Source organism: Phodopus roborovskii, unplaced genomic scaffold, assembly GCF_943737965.1.
Source record: "Phodopus roborovskii unplaced genomic scaffold, PHOROB, whole genome shotgun sequence".
Classification (NCBI taxonomy): Eukaryota; Metazoa; Chordata; class Mammalia; order Rodentia; family Cricetidae; genus Phodopus; species Phodopus roborovskii.
The window spans coordinates 7,151,438-7,165,925 of NW_026126412.1; the positions used below are offsets into that span (position 1 = coordinate 7,151,438).

General features: G+C 37.9%; 1 protein-coding gene across 1 annotated transcript in view; it reads right to left on the reverse strand.

Annotated features, from left to right (window-relative positions):
- Window positions 1–14,488, reverse strand: part of Adgrv1 (adhesion G protein-coupled receptor V1) — a 468,823-nt gene that overhangs the window by 268,175 nt on the left and 186,160 nt on the right. Inside the window, exons 79-82 of the mRNA XM_051182821.1 lie at window positions 9,775–9,959; window positions 5,886–6,135; window positions 4,915–5,054; window positions 2,141–2,301 (exon numbers count right to left, since the gene is read on the reverse strand). Coding sequence (XP_051038778.1) covers window positions 2,141–2,301; window positions 4,915–5,054; window positions 5,886–6,135; window positions 9,775–9,959 — 736 coding nt within the window. The remainder of the gene's footprint in view (window positions 1–2,140; window positions 2,302–4,914; window positions 5,055–5,885; window positions 6,136–9,774; window positions 9,960–14,488) is intronic.

A 14,488-nucleotide genomic window follows, 5' to 3' on the forward strand; every position in this document is an offset into this window, starting at 1 on the left:
AAGATAGCCTTAAAATATAGCTTTGAAGTGAATGCACCTGTGCTAGGATTTATCTCCTCCATTATTGAGGCTTGGCCTCTCTGACCCCTGCCCCCACTTGTGTGTGCTGGAGGTGCTTCATCAGGGTTGGCGTGTTGGTATTACTTTGAAAACCCATCAGCATTTCAGCTTTCAGGCGAGGGAAAAAAGTCACAACTTAAAACTTTTGCCATTTTATAAAAGTTTAACAAAAAACTGATCACCCTCAAATAATTTTATTAACTTTCTTTACCTGTAAGGCTTACATTTAACCACTCACAAATTATTATTGATGATGAAATTGACATCGTATGGGCATTTACACACAGATTCTATTTTAAGTAGATAGGATAATTGGCTAATTAGTAAAGAACACTTTAGTTTGGGTAATATGTTAAAGGGTTTCTTCATGGTAAGAAGAAGGAAGTGACACCAATAGAGAACAGGCCCACTTGCAACAGTGTAAAGCCACGCCCACCACAGGAGACTGAACTACAACTGCATCGGAATGACTGATTTCATTCACTTGAGTTAAAATGGAAAGGAACTACGCAATGAAGGTAACAGGTTGTCTTTAAGGTTATAAGACTTTAAAATCTTTGTTTAGAGTCAAAGTCAGGAAAAATCCAATCCAACAGTTTTCTGTGATGGGAACTGAAGAGCTGTAGAAGAGCCCTGGGGATTTACAGTCACCAGGCAGGCAGTAATGGGCAAACACCTCAAGCCTTGCTGATCTTAGTAGTAATTATGGCATGTCACCTGAAGCCATCTTAATTTCACTTCTCCCAAGTCATCCCTGTCATGCGCTGCAGAATGCACACAGCTCTCTTTCACTACTTTTCCCTTCCACTTTGAGGCCTCAGTTTTAGTTTTTGGTATTTGGTAAACCTGGGAATGTCTTTCCTTTCTTCTCTCTAAACTGAGGTTTTCCAAGCCTTTATCCCCCTTCACCCACTTCTCAAACTGTCATCTGGGACAGCGAACAGAACCGCAAGCTGGAGCTGCCACAGACATCCTGGAATTTATTGTGACTAAATCTAACCAAAAGGCCAGCTCCTGTGAATATTTACATCAAGTTACCCTCATAAAAAAGAACTAGGTAACTGTCATTAAATCAGAGCCATTCCATTTGGCCTGACCCAAACTACACATTATATATGTAAGAAGCAAAAAGCTGCCATTTCTATTTCTTGAGATCCCATCAGAGGAAATGGGCATTGGTTCTCTCCTGAAAAGAAAATTGAGGCAAACAGACAGGAGTTGAGAGTCTTTACTTATCAAATACCTTGATTAAAGAGTAAATAAAATCTTAATTTCCAAGTAAAAGTGTGGATGTTGTCATCTAGGTTCTCAAACAGATTTGCAGGTCAGTGTTACCTCTTCTGTATCAACTTATAGAAAATATAGAATGACCAATAACTCTTCTAGGATGTGCCTTATGGTTCTACCACTTCTACATGAAATCAGAGACACCATGTTTTAAGTTTTAAAATGCTATATTTTGATTTCAATGCTTGTATAAAGCAGGGGATTTCTGTAGATCACTGCGGGACTTGAATTTGTTTGTAAAATAATATCCAGATTTTTATTTCAATATAGTAACTCTTTATTGAATCATTCTATGAAACTTCTTTGCACATAAAATATGCCGCTATTGAAGTATAACAACTCTATGTTGAATAGAAGGTAAGTTTTAGCATAAGGGTTGGCATGCTTAGAGTACCAAACTGTAGACTACTGACTGATCAACTGATTTGGTAGAATGTTTATTTTAATGAAAACACAAAATCTTTGTATGTATTGATTTATGTCATCCCAGTATTCTAACTGAAGAGCCTAAGTTCTAAAGCACAGGACACCACAAATGTTTCCCTTCTCTGTTATTTAGCCTTTACCTCATTCTGTATCACATTCTCTTCTTGAAAACATGTCCTCTTCTGCAAAGAAGTTCAGAGTTGACCCTCCATAAATACCTGCTGTATGTGTTAATGATTAAGATGGTGGGAAAAATGACGAACCATAGTACACTCATATCTTACACAAACAAAAAAGAAAAAAACTATGGGAAGGTTTCGTTCTCACATATGTTTACAATCCATAACTTGAAATCTCTGCTACTGACCTGAGATGCATATAAACCCAGAGGAGAAAAAAGCTTCATTGTATGATGACAAGTTGTCAGTCTGGGCGTAGACAGCATACATAGACATGTGTGAACAGGCACATTCCACGTAGTCCGAAGTATCCTCAACCACTTTGCAAAACTGGCTGTCAGACAACCAGCTAGAACAAAACACAATAGCCACTGTTCTTTCAATAATATTCCAAAGATGTTCAGATTGTTTTAAATAACTAGCTGAAATTAAGTGTTCTTTACTCAAGACTTAAGCAGAATACATTTTCCAGAAGAAACACTGGAGGGAACATCTTGTCCAGGACATTACCCAACAGTTTCCACCAAGACACCTTAAAAAGCATTATAAATACAAACCATATCTGCCACAGCACTTGTTACATCAAAGAAGTTAGCCTTTTCAGCAGCAGTATAAGCTGTCTTACCCATCCTAAAGCAAATTTGCTCTTTTCTGTCATTCAAAATTTCCCACTGACCAGCATAGCCATAACATGTGTGGATCCCCACAGATCAGCACTGCTGTCTCAGTCAGAACTTCTATTGCTACTACAAAACACCATGACCAAAAACCAAGTCAGGAAGAAAAGGGTTTATTCAGGTTACACTTCCATATAGCTTTCATTACCAAAGGAAGCCAGGACAGGAACTCAAATGACCTGGAGGCAGGAGCTGAAGCAGAGGCCATGGAGGGGAGTTGCTTACTGACTCCCGATGGCTTGCTCAACCTGCTTTTGTATAGAACCCAGGATCAGCTCAGGGATGGCAGCACAATGGGCTGGACCCTCCCCCATTGATCACTAATTAAGAAAATGCCTTACAGCTGGATCTTATGGAGGCATTTCTTCAACGGAGTCTCCTTTCTCTCTGAGGACCCTAGCTTGTGTCAAATTGACATAAAACTAGCCAGTACAATAGCCACTATGTGTGCAGGGCTAACCTCTCCTCTCACTTTCAAAAGTCTTGAACTTTGTACCACACTACAAGGATTACTTGTATGCTGTGGTGGTTTGAATGGCAGTAACCTACATAAGCTCATATATTTGAAAGCTTGGAATAGATGGACCTCTTTGAGAAGGATTAGTTGGTTTGCAATTGTTGGAAGAGGTATCGCCTGGTTGGAAGAGATATGTCACCATGAGTGAGCTTTTAAGTGTCAAAAGCCCATGACAGGTCCAGTTATACACATACTCTCTCTCTCTCTCTCTCTCTCTCTCTCTCTCTCTCTCTCTCTCTCTCTCTCTCTCTCTCTCTGCCTGAATCTTACAGATAAGATTTAAGTTCCCAGCTACTGCTCCAACATCATGCCTGCCTGCCTGCCTGCCTGCCTGCCTGCCTGCCTGCCTGCCTGCCTGCCTGGCTTCTGCCATGCTCCGTGACATGACAGCCAGGGATTCCAACCCTCTGAAACTGTAGGCAGGCCCCAAGTTAAATGCTTTCTTTTATAATTTGCCTTGGTCATCGTAATTCATCATAGCAACAGACCAGTAACTAATGCGTGGGCTTTCCTATGATTTCTTTCACAGCTTTGCTATTTCTGAATTTTGAGTCACATGTCATACATACATTTTTCAGGGAACTTCAAGTGTTTCTTTCAATGAAGTTCATCTCATTAGGAGTTAATCAGTTGCTATTTCTTGAACCTCTTCCTTTCAGTAACCTTGATTCCATTACTTTTCTAACGACATAAAACTTCCCAGTTCAAAATGCAAAGTTCATTTGGAAACTTGCATTATTCATTAAATATTGAAGATTGGAGGTTATTTATGAATTATTGTTCTTTGAATTTCAATGGAATAGCCTGTTAAATACACTGTTTATTTTAAAAATGTGTGTTTCAAATGTCTACTCTATCTAACCCACTGAACACTAATGCAGAACACATGGCTATTTACCTTGTGTGTGACTAGGTGCCATGACTCACTGTCAGTGTTCAGCATTATATCACATATTACCAATATGGGAAAGATCAGAGTCAATATCTGAGTAGTTCAGTAAAGTATATCACTTTTGTATAAGCTTCAAATATGAAATTATAAGTTGAACCATCATATATAGAGAACCTTCTGTATCAGGTTTAAGATCCAGAATCACACATTAGAAATTTCTGTTCAAAATAGTTTATTGAGGAGAAAGAATGACTAACCCAAATAGATTAGTAGGTTTCCCTGTCAGGCTAAAATTCCGTAATAAACAAAATTTCATGCCTGCCAGACAGACAACAGACCTTGTCTCCCAACAAAACCAGACCCTACAGCACAGACTGGGACTTGAGTGATAGTAACTCTCTCAGGAATGTAAGTCAAGAGGCTGAAGAGACTCAAAGAAACACTGCACCTCTCATTTCTGTCTGGGTTTAATCCCCAACAGTGTCTGAGTCAACTGTAAATAAGACTTCTTAAACCTTACTGATCCCTCTAAACATAAACCAGCTCCTGAATGGCAGGTGACAGGCCTGTAGGAAGGAGTTTCCCTTCATGTGTAACAAATAAACTGATAACTTCTGAAAACTCATCTAACCTGAGAATAACTCAAGCTACAGCCCATGCAAATAATTATAATGAAGAAAGAATGACATACTACACACATAGTTTGACAACCAGCAGGTCCCCATTAGAATGATGCTAGACTATTTCTGTGACTAATAGAGATTGTTCCTCAGTCTGAAGTCTTACCTGAGGCTACCATCTATGTTCAGGGCAAGCAGGTGCATGTTTCTAGATGGGAATCATGAAACACTTTTCTTGGGATTTATCAGCCCATACCTGATAGTGGCCTCATCCCAGAGGAGACAGAGAGATGTATGAGGAATAATTCTAGGCTCAGCTGTGTAAATTCTGTAGAGAACCTCATTGTTGTTAGGCAGGGGTTGTCTACTCAGACCCTTCATATTCAGGGATAACACCTATAACGTCAAAAGAAAGAACATTTAATGGTTATTTTCCAATTATTGATATGACTGAGTCTCCCAGTTGAAAATGGATGTCATTTTTCTAAAACATAATGCCTATAGTGTTTTCTTCAGAACCATTAGCCCATTCACTTGGTGAATGCAACTACTAGCAGTTCAAGTCCACTGCACTCACTTTCAGGGGTCAGGTGACAACACCCACTTTAAGTTATCACTGGCTGACCTACTGGAAAGGTAGGTACATGCCAAGATATTATAGTAGGGACAACTGCATTTTGATACTTTGTCCATATACACACATGCATACTCCACAAAACCTAAAGGAAACATTTACACTTCAAACTCCATTTGAAGTCACAAATACTGTAAATGGTTTAGAGAGAATAATTTTCATGCTACTCTTTGATGGGAGATGTCATTCTGTAAATATGTTTCTCTTATTGGTTAATGAATAAAGCACTGTTGGCCAATAGGAAAGCAAGATAGGCAGGACAAGGAGACTAGGGGGAGAGAGGAAGTAGTAGGGAGGAGATTCAAGGTGGAGGACTGAGAGAGGCCTCTCTCCAGTAAGATGAGACTATGTGGAAATACTAGATTAATAGAATGGGTTAATATTTAAGACAGAGCTAGCTAATGAGAAACGCTAGTAACAGGCCAACAGAATTATATCTAATACAGCGTCTCTGTGTGTTATTTGGGGCTGCTGGCAGAAAAACCTATTCATAACAACTTCTAGGTAAGAACCAGCTAAGCTAATGTGTTTTAAGTTTGTCTGGTAAAGGAAAACAATAATAAAATAGCACATCATTTTAAATGAGAGTGTACCTTGTCTTTTAGGGCAGGAAGGTTGTTCCCTGCTACGAACCACTGCTGGCTGCTGTACTCTACAAACTGCACTAGTGTGCATGTCCCTCTTCCATCCAGCATTTCTGCATCAAGAACATCCAAAAACCTCTCCGGAATTTGAATGTAATCACCTTCCTTTCCTTCAAACTTGTGTCCATTGATTTGCTGAGGGTACCAGTGAAGAGCCAGTATTGACAGATACGGGCAACTATCAAAGATGGTTTTGCTTCTACAAGAGAAAAAACAAGTGTGTCAAGTGTGTGTTGAGTTGGCAGGTATTTGTATCCACACATCCAATTGCATTTACTTAAACACTTAAATTGAGGATTTTCTCTTCATGTAGAACAATGGCACTGCTAACCCCGACACTACACAGCCATCTGTTTTAGGTTTCCTAGTGATACATCCTTCCAGTCCCTTTGCTTGATCTTTTTTTGTAACCTAAAACAGGAATATCTGGAAGCTGTTACATGGTTACCACAATACAATCTGTGGCTTAGTTTATACTTTTCTGTTAGTCTCAGGATGTGGTAGAACAGGCTGAGGAAAGGGGATTGCCACTAGAGTGGAGCCTTTTTTATTTAGAATCATAAAGCACATGCATCTACGGCTGCATTTTCATCTCAGATGCACCTCATACCTTTTTGGTACATCAGAGCCTTCTAATATAACCATATAGCCCATAAGAAAACAGATCTCAATAATGATCCTGATGCTTCTGCCACTTCTATTTTTTTCACACCTCTTAGGGATAATAAGACTCTATGCTCAGTTAAATTGTTTCCAAACAAGGATGTGAGTTGAACTCATGTGGATTTGGTTTAAAGTACAGGTGACATTCCAGCTTCACTAAGGCAAAACCCTTATATAAGGAGCATACTTATGGATCAAGGGATGTAAATCTATAACTGTTTCCCCCAAAATTAGTAGTGAATTGTTCCTGGAGTCATTATCTTCTCAATAGTGAGCAGATTAAAGATAAAGTGAATATGAAAGCTGCTTTCAACAGTGTAGAGACTACTAAGACACTGTGAGATGTATCTGTTCGATGTTAAAGGTTCTACCTGCCGCAACGTGGACAGTGGATCAAAATGATACCTCACTAAGACATGAGAAATGGATCAGATAATGTTAAAAGAAAGATGTGAGAAATGAAAGAGTGAAAGGAAGTCTTTCCCTCTATCTGTATGTCCTCTTTATAACAAGTTTCTTCCATGGCATAAGTGAGACCATTTTAGGTGTTCGGTGTCAGTATCAATCACACTCAGCAGTAGCTGACCAACAAAAAGCAGATGCCATGATTTTATGTGATTTTGGGGGGGTTGCTTTGGTTGGGGAGGTAGGGCTCTTGAGAGAGAAAAAGAATGTGAAGTTGGTGGGTAGGTAGATGGAGAAGATCTAGAAGGACTTGGGGGAGGGGAAAGAATATGATCAAATTATACCATTTGAAAAAATTAAAAAAGAATTCTATAATGTAGTGAAAAATAAATAAATAAATAAATGTGCTGATTAGTAGCTTTAATATTCTATGTTATCTGAGATGCTAAGTGTCTGGGTCAAGCCTCTTATGTGAACACCTCAATTTGTATTGGCCACATAAATCAACAATAGTGTGTCAAAATCCCCTTCTTAATGTCTTCATTCAGCCACTCCATATTAAACACTGTTATAGCTTAGTCACAGAGCCCCTCAGGAGGTACAAAGCCACAGAAACCAGAGAACTTCAGCCAGAGAGTTGAACACTGCTTCAAATCCCCACTTCCAAGACATCCAGACTAGTTAGAGCCATCACGGTTCTTGCCACTTTGTAAGCCAACAACACAAATAATGTCTTACTCCCGTAAGTACCCCAAATTTCTGGCCTCTCTTAACTTCTGACAGCCAAACTGCCCCCAACACCTTAACCTCTTACATTTTTGCCCTCCAAATACACTCAATTTGATAATACCATCATCTGCTTCACACCTAGACAGCAGTGGAGAGAGAGGGTTACATGTTCATTGCCACCCCCTTACATCAGCACAGTAATGAACCTCAGTGCTAATTGCATTGTTTTTACTTGGTTTCTAAGTGGTTACTCTAGATGCCATTAATATTCTTGCTCAATTCTCAAATCCACCCCTCACAGCAGATGCCCTTGATATTAAGGTAGTCCATTGAGAGTACAAGCAGAAGCTTGACATATTTAGAGTCTTCAGCGAAACAAACCAAATGTGATTGCCATTTCTCTTCCATGTGAACTTTATTCCTATTTGGGGCTTTTATCTAGTTTCCTTTACTGTGCCATGCTTCTATGCCCCCTTATGTTCTAAATTTATCCTGTGGTCTCAAGGAAAGCAGCTAATCTATGTCAGATGTTTCTGTAGCCAGGATAAAGACACATAAATGGACAGCACAGCATTCACTGCAGGAGTAGAGAGAGGATGTGCCGAAAGAGGTTCCTGTTAGGTGTTTTTGATTCGTTGCTGATTTCCCCATTAAGAACGCATCAGTTCCCAGAATCCATTAACACTGATAGCGGTGAAAACACATGTGAGATGTTTCCTAACTTCACCACGCCCTGGAGTGGATCTGTAGTGAAAATTTGGGCTGTGAGGTTGGATTTGTTGCACTCTTCTGACTACACAGTGTGGTGGCTATGAAGGGCTATGGGATTAAGCAGGCCTCTGACAGAGCAGTTAACTCTTCATGTTCTACTCATGTGGACATAGTCAAGGTGAGCAAGACCCTAAACCTCAGTTTCCGATCTATAAATACAAATAATAAAACCCAAACTCCACCTTCTAATAGCTTACCAAAAGTGATAATTTGTAAAATATATGTACTATATACACCAACTTCTATGAAGGGTTATGCTGAATATAAAATTCTCAACAGCTATTTCTACCTATAAATTATCCATTCAATTTAATGCAGTTGGTTATAGCAAGGATATATCAATGTTCTCTGTATTTTACACCTTGTCTTTTATATGTAATTTACTGTTTTTGAACTTCATGTGTCTTCAAGCAAAGAACTACTATTCAAAGTTTTATTTAATCAACCAATTTCTTTGTTAGCTTGACAGAATTCATTATTGAAACGACTCAAGTTTATCATAACTTCCTAGATATGGATGATGATTTTCATTGAAAATAAATGATAAAGTTGATGAAGTTTGTATAAATATTCTTAACCTAATGCCCATTAAGTAGTAATAAAATGATACTTATTGTCTTTAGGTAGCATATATCAACAACATGAAAATCAAGAAGGAGTTTCATTTCTACCCATGTTCTACTGTCAGTAGATTTTGGCTGTCAAATGCAAATTAAATATTTAGTGGTCTCTGGACTACAATCATAAAATGTAGATTGTGCATATAATTTCTTGTATCAGTATGCACAAAATATTAACCTATGGCTAGATAACTAATCACACAGTTAATAATGACCATGAGCTACGTGTTATTTTCTCCTCTTGCTGCTGTGGAACTCCAGCCACAAATCTCCCTGAAAGTGTGAGAGCTGCCTCCCAGTGGAAGAAACACCTGAGGCTGTAGGGCAGCAGCACTCACAGCCCAAGGATGGGAATCAGCATCCTTCCTACTCAGCATGTGCTTTCCCCTGGATAAAAGCAAGAGAAGACAAGATGATGTTTTGTTCTACTCCTAAAGATATTTTGAACTGATAGGACAGTACTGTTGATAGCACACACTCATTTCTCATTCTGGAGCTGCTTTTCCTTTTCCTCTGTTTCATTAACCAACAGATACAAAGTAATGACCACATGTTCCACGGATCATCTCAGTGTCCACTGGCACCATACACTGCTTTGTAAGCCACAAGGAATCACATTTTGGCAACTGATGTTTTTACAAAGTACTTACTTTTCACCAGGAGACCCACAAGTAACATCCGTCAGCAGAGAAAAGGCAAATTTCTCTGTCACTTCTGCAAAGTGGCTGAATCCCCTAGTGTCCTTGCGCTTGGGGTTACTTAGGGCACAAAGGAGTTCATACAAAAGTGTTCGGCTTTTGAAACTCAAAGCTTGATTTTTTCCTTCCATTGTTATCTGGAAGAAAAATCTAAGTATTAAAATATGTATTAACAGATGACTTCTTAGATTACATATATACTATGTATGTTTTTATTAATAATCATTAACAATGACAAAGATGGAAATATTAAGAACTGAGGAGAAGAATGGTATCAAATTATATTACAAATATACCTATTTCTATCTAGAAGTCATGGGTAATCACTGACAAAGAAAATAAAATGTTTTCTACTTAATGATTCCTTGAAGTCCCAAATGGTGGCATGTATCATTTAAGTTAGCTACAATAGTTAACATTATGCATTAAAATAAAACACAATTTTACATCTACCCCAAGAATTCTTTATTTCCTTGATGAACAAATAAATATTTCAAAAATATCTTTGTAACAGAAATAAGATTGATATTAATTATCTGTATTTCACTGAGCAAACACTGACCACAACATTAAAGAAAATATACCAAGTGAGAAAATTCTATTCAATCAAGAACACTCAAGACATACTGGCACACTGCTTTTGAAAATGTGATTTCTTACCTTAAAAGACTGAGTTGTTATGTGAAGAACAAGGACAACATTATCGTTCCTCTGTATTGCAATATATCTGGAAAACCCAGATCCCAATGCCATCCATTTATCATTCATCCATTGTGTCTTCTGCCAACACACAGACTACCAGTCCCTGTGATTTATTCTATATCTTTAGTAATAAACTCATGATATCATTGAAATGATTACCTCTTTTTCCTCCTGTTATCCCTATTGTTTGCAACTTTGCAATCTAGTAGTTTCAAACTCACATCCAAACTCAAGATCTGAATTAATAAAAGTCTCCATTTCAAAAATAAGGGAGCAGTCCACAGGGAAAGCATGACCAAAATAACCATACAAATTTGATAGTACGATTACAAATGAACAGAGCACAGCCCGTTGGGTACAGAAGCAAGGAGAACAAGTAAGGCAAATGAAACATAAGCTCAAGAGAATTTGGAACTCAGATAGGTAGTTAACAAATGATACAATCTTGAGACACATCCCGAGGACACAACATATAAAAGGCAGTAAGGAGAAGGTATCAGATGCTTAGTGAGTACCAGAGTATTCAAGTACCAGATGCAAAAACTGTTTTATGTCTGAGAAAATAAAAAATTATATATAATATTACTCCCCAAGCTATAACATTACAAAGGGATATTGATCAGAAGAAACCAGAAATAGACAAACAAAAGTTTGATTTGACATTATACATTTCTGAAAGGAAATGGCAGAAGAGCAATATGTGTAGAATTTTAAGAATTAAGATTTATACCCAAGACGCAGACAGCTACTCAAACTCTTATTTACACTCAAGGGGATCAAAAACATTGCTTAAGTAAAATAAGAACAACAACAAAACACATTCCTCAACTGCTGGGGTAGTATAAGTCACTTTCAGTACCTTAGGATACTTCTCTAATCTCAAGAGTCATGTGCGGAGATCTTATTGTTATTATTTTATTTCCAGGAAAACAAAAAGGAAGCAAAACAAGAACAACCAACTTGACCCAGGGCACAAACTTGATGACTGGCCAAGCTGAAGACATGCCTGCCACCATCTGCTCTGGCTTGTAGCATCCCCTGCTTACTTGTCACAATATAACAGCACAACTTGTGTTAGCTCACTGGCAAGTCTGTAAAACTAAGTGAACTACAAATCAATGTCAGTGTATTCAAACTAAATCACACATAGAAATAATTGCAATAGAAATGCATTATTAAAAGGCCCATGATAAAAGAAACACTTGGACTCTAAAAGATCATGATGGGAGATGCCATTATGTATATATGTTACCTCATACTGGTTAATGAATAAAGCACTGTTGGCCGATAGGAAAGCAAGAAAGGAGGGACTAGGAGACAAGGAGGAAAGAGGAAGGAGGAGTCAAGATGGAGAGTCTGGAGAAAGCAGAATCGCCAGCCGCCTCTCCCTGGTAAGACCACGTGGAAATACATAGAAATGGGTTAATAATTAAGACAGAGCTAGCCGATTAAGAAACTAGTACTTGGCCAACAGCATTATATCTAATACAGAGTCTCTGTGTGTTAATTGGGGCTGGCGCAGTGGCGGGACCAGACCGGCGGCGGGTGGAAAAACCTTACTCCTTACGTATCAGACTATAAAAAGTCATGTTATGAAAATAACAAAAAAAAAAATCCCAGATTATCAAAATTCATTTACAAATCTGAACTTCATATGGGGAAAACACTAAGAAGCTGTCAAGACCATAATTAAAAAGGAGAGCTGTTTTGGATGTGTGTAAGGGGTAGTCTAGCAGACTCAAGAGAACATGCTGTTCCCATGCTTTTATGGATGTTCCAGAATACATCAGAGCTCCTGACTGAAGTTCTACCAATGTCTAATAACCAGGAAAACAAACCTGATAAGATAAAAAAAAAATAGAATATCAGTTCCACAGGGGCTTAAAGTCTGGATTGTTAATAGCCCTAGAAATAATTTGCATTGTTACACATCTGGGCAAGTCGGGGCCAGAATATTTTTATACCAAAGACAAATGGACTTTATCTGGAAAATCTTATAGTGAGTCTTTTAAAGATGCTATTATTTTTATTCATACATCAGTAGAAGTACAACATCATCTCATGCAAACAAAAACTGGCAGCTACTTCCAATGTGTAAAATTTCCATCTACAAATCTATCCAAAGAAACATGTGTCATAGGACAGATACACCATCAAAGAACTTAGAACCAGAGAGAAAATAAAACTTTCAAATATCTACATTCACTTAAAACACGAGATCGTGTAACATTTTATCCAGCACACGATCTAGTCTGTACTGAAGTGGAGGTTGGGTTGCTTTGTTTTTTGATTTGTTTTGTTTTTCAACTTCCTATGGTGGTAACAGCATCAAATACAGTTGGTTCTATCTGAATTTCAGACAACAACCTTTCGCTCTTAATGCATTTCAAATGAAGTGTTAATGATATAATTACACTTAGAATGTGTTGCTCACCTGAAGTTTATAAATATCTACTCATCATTTATATTTCCTAAATGTTATGACCTTATTTATATGTGGTCATATTCATGTCTGTTATTGACTCATTACTCCGTCAGGCTTATTATATAGTCATGCCTAAACCATGAAGTATATTTTTGGAACATACAGTCTTAAGTATATCAAAAAGGATACATTCTGGTTTTGTCATGAAGACACCATACACATAGTGTACTTCCACAAAACTCCACAGTTCAAACTATACAGCCTGTGTATAGAGGTTGTATAGACAGGTTGCATAGAGTCTGACTGTCACTCCTACACTGCACATCTTCAGGGAATGCTGCTGTACTAAATATAGTAGGTAATTACACCTCCTCCCCAGCATAAACTGTCTTTGGTGTTTTGATTTTAGCCATTCTGACAGGAGTAAGATGGTATCTTAGAGTTGTTTTGATGTGCGCTTCAGTGATGGCTAAGGATGTTGAATGTCGTTCAGCCATTTTAGATTCCTCAATTGATAATTCTCTACTTAGTTCTGTACTCCACTTTTTAATTGGCTTATTTGGTGTTTTGGTAACTAGTTTCTTGAGTTCTTTGTATATTTTGGAAATCAGCCCTCTGTCAGATGTGGGTTTAGTGAATATCTTTTCCCATTCTATGGGCTGTCATTTTGTCTTGTTGACTGTGTCCTTTGCCTTACAGAAGCTTTTCAATTTCAGAAGGTGCCATTTATTAAATTTTGATTTCCATGTCTGTGCTACTAGTGTTATTTTCAGGAAACGACTCCTGTACGAATTCGATCAAGAGTACCTCCCACTTTCTCTTCTAAGAGATTTAATGTGGCTGGATTTATGTTGAGGTCTTTGATCCATTTGGACTTAAGTTTTGTGCATGGCAATAGATATGGATCTATCTGCAGTCTTCTACAAGTCAGCATCCAGTAATTCCAGCACCATAATTTGAAGATGCTTTCTTTTTCCCATTGTATAATTTTAGCTTCTTTGTCAAAAATCAAGTGTTCATAGGTGTGTGGGTTAATATCAAGGTTTTCAATTCAATTCCATTGGTCTTCCTATCTATTTTTTTGTGCCAATAACAGCTGTGTTCAGGACTATAGCTTTATAATAGAGCTTGAAGTCAAGGAAGGTGATGTCTCCTGAAGTTTCTTTATTGTAAAGGGTTGTTTTGGCTATCCTGGGTCTTCTGCTTTTCCATTTTTCCATATAAAGTTTAGGATTGTTCTTTCAAGATCTGGGAAGAATTGTGCTGGGATTTTTATGGGGATTGCATTGAATCTGTAGATTGCTTTTGGCAAGATTGCCATTTTTCCTATGTTGATCCTCTCTGTTTTTTGAATTTCTGGTAGAATTCTGCCCTGAAACCATCTGGCCCTGGGCCTTTTCTGGTAAGGAGCCTTTTGATGACTGCTTCTATTTCATTATGGGTTATAGGTCTATTTAAATTGTTTATCTCTTCTTGATTTAATTTTGGTAAATGACATCTATGCAGAACATTTTCCATTTCTGTTAAATTTTCAAATTT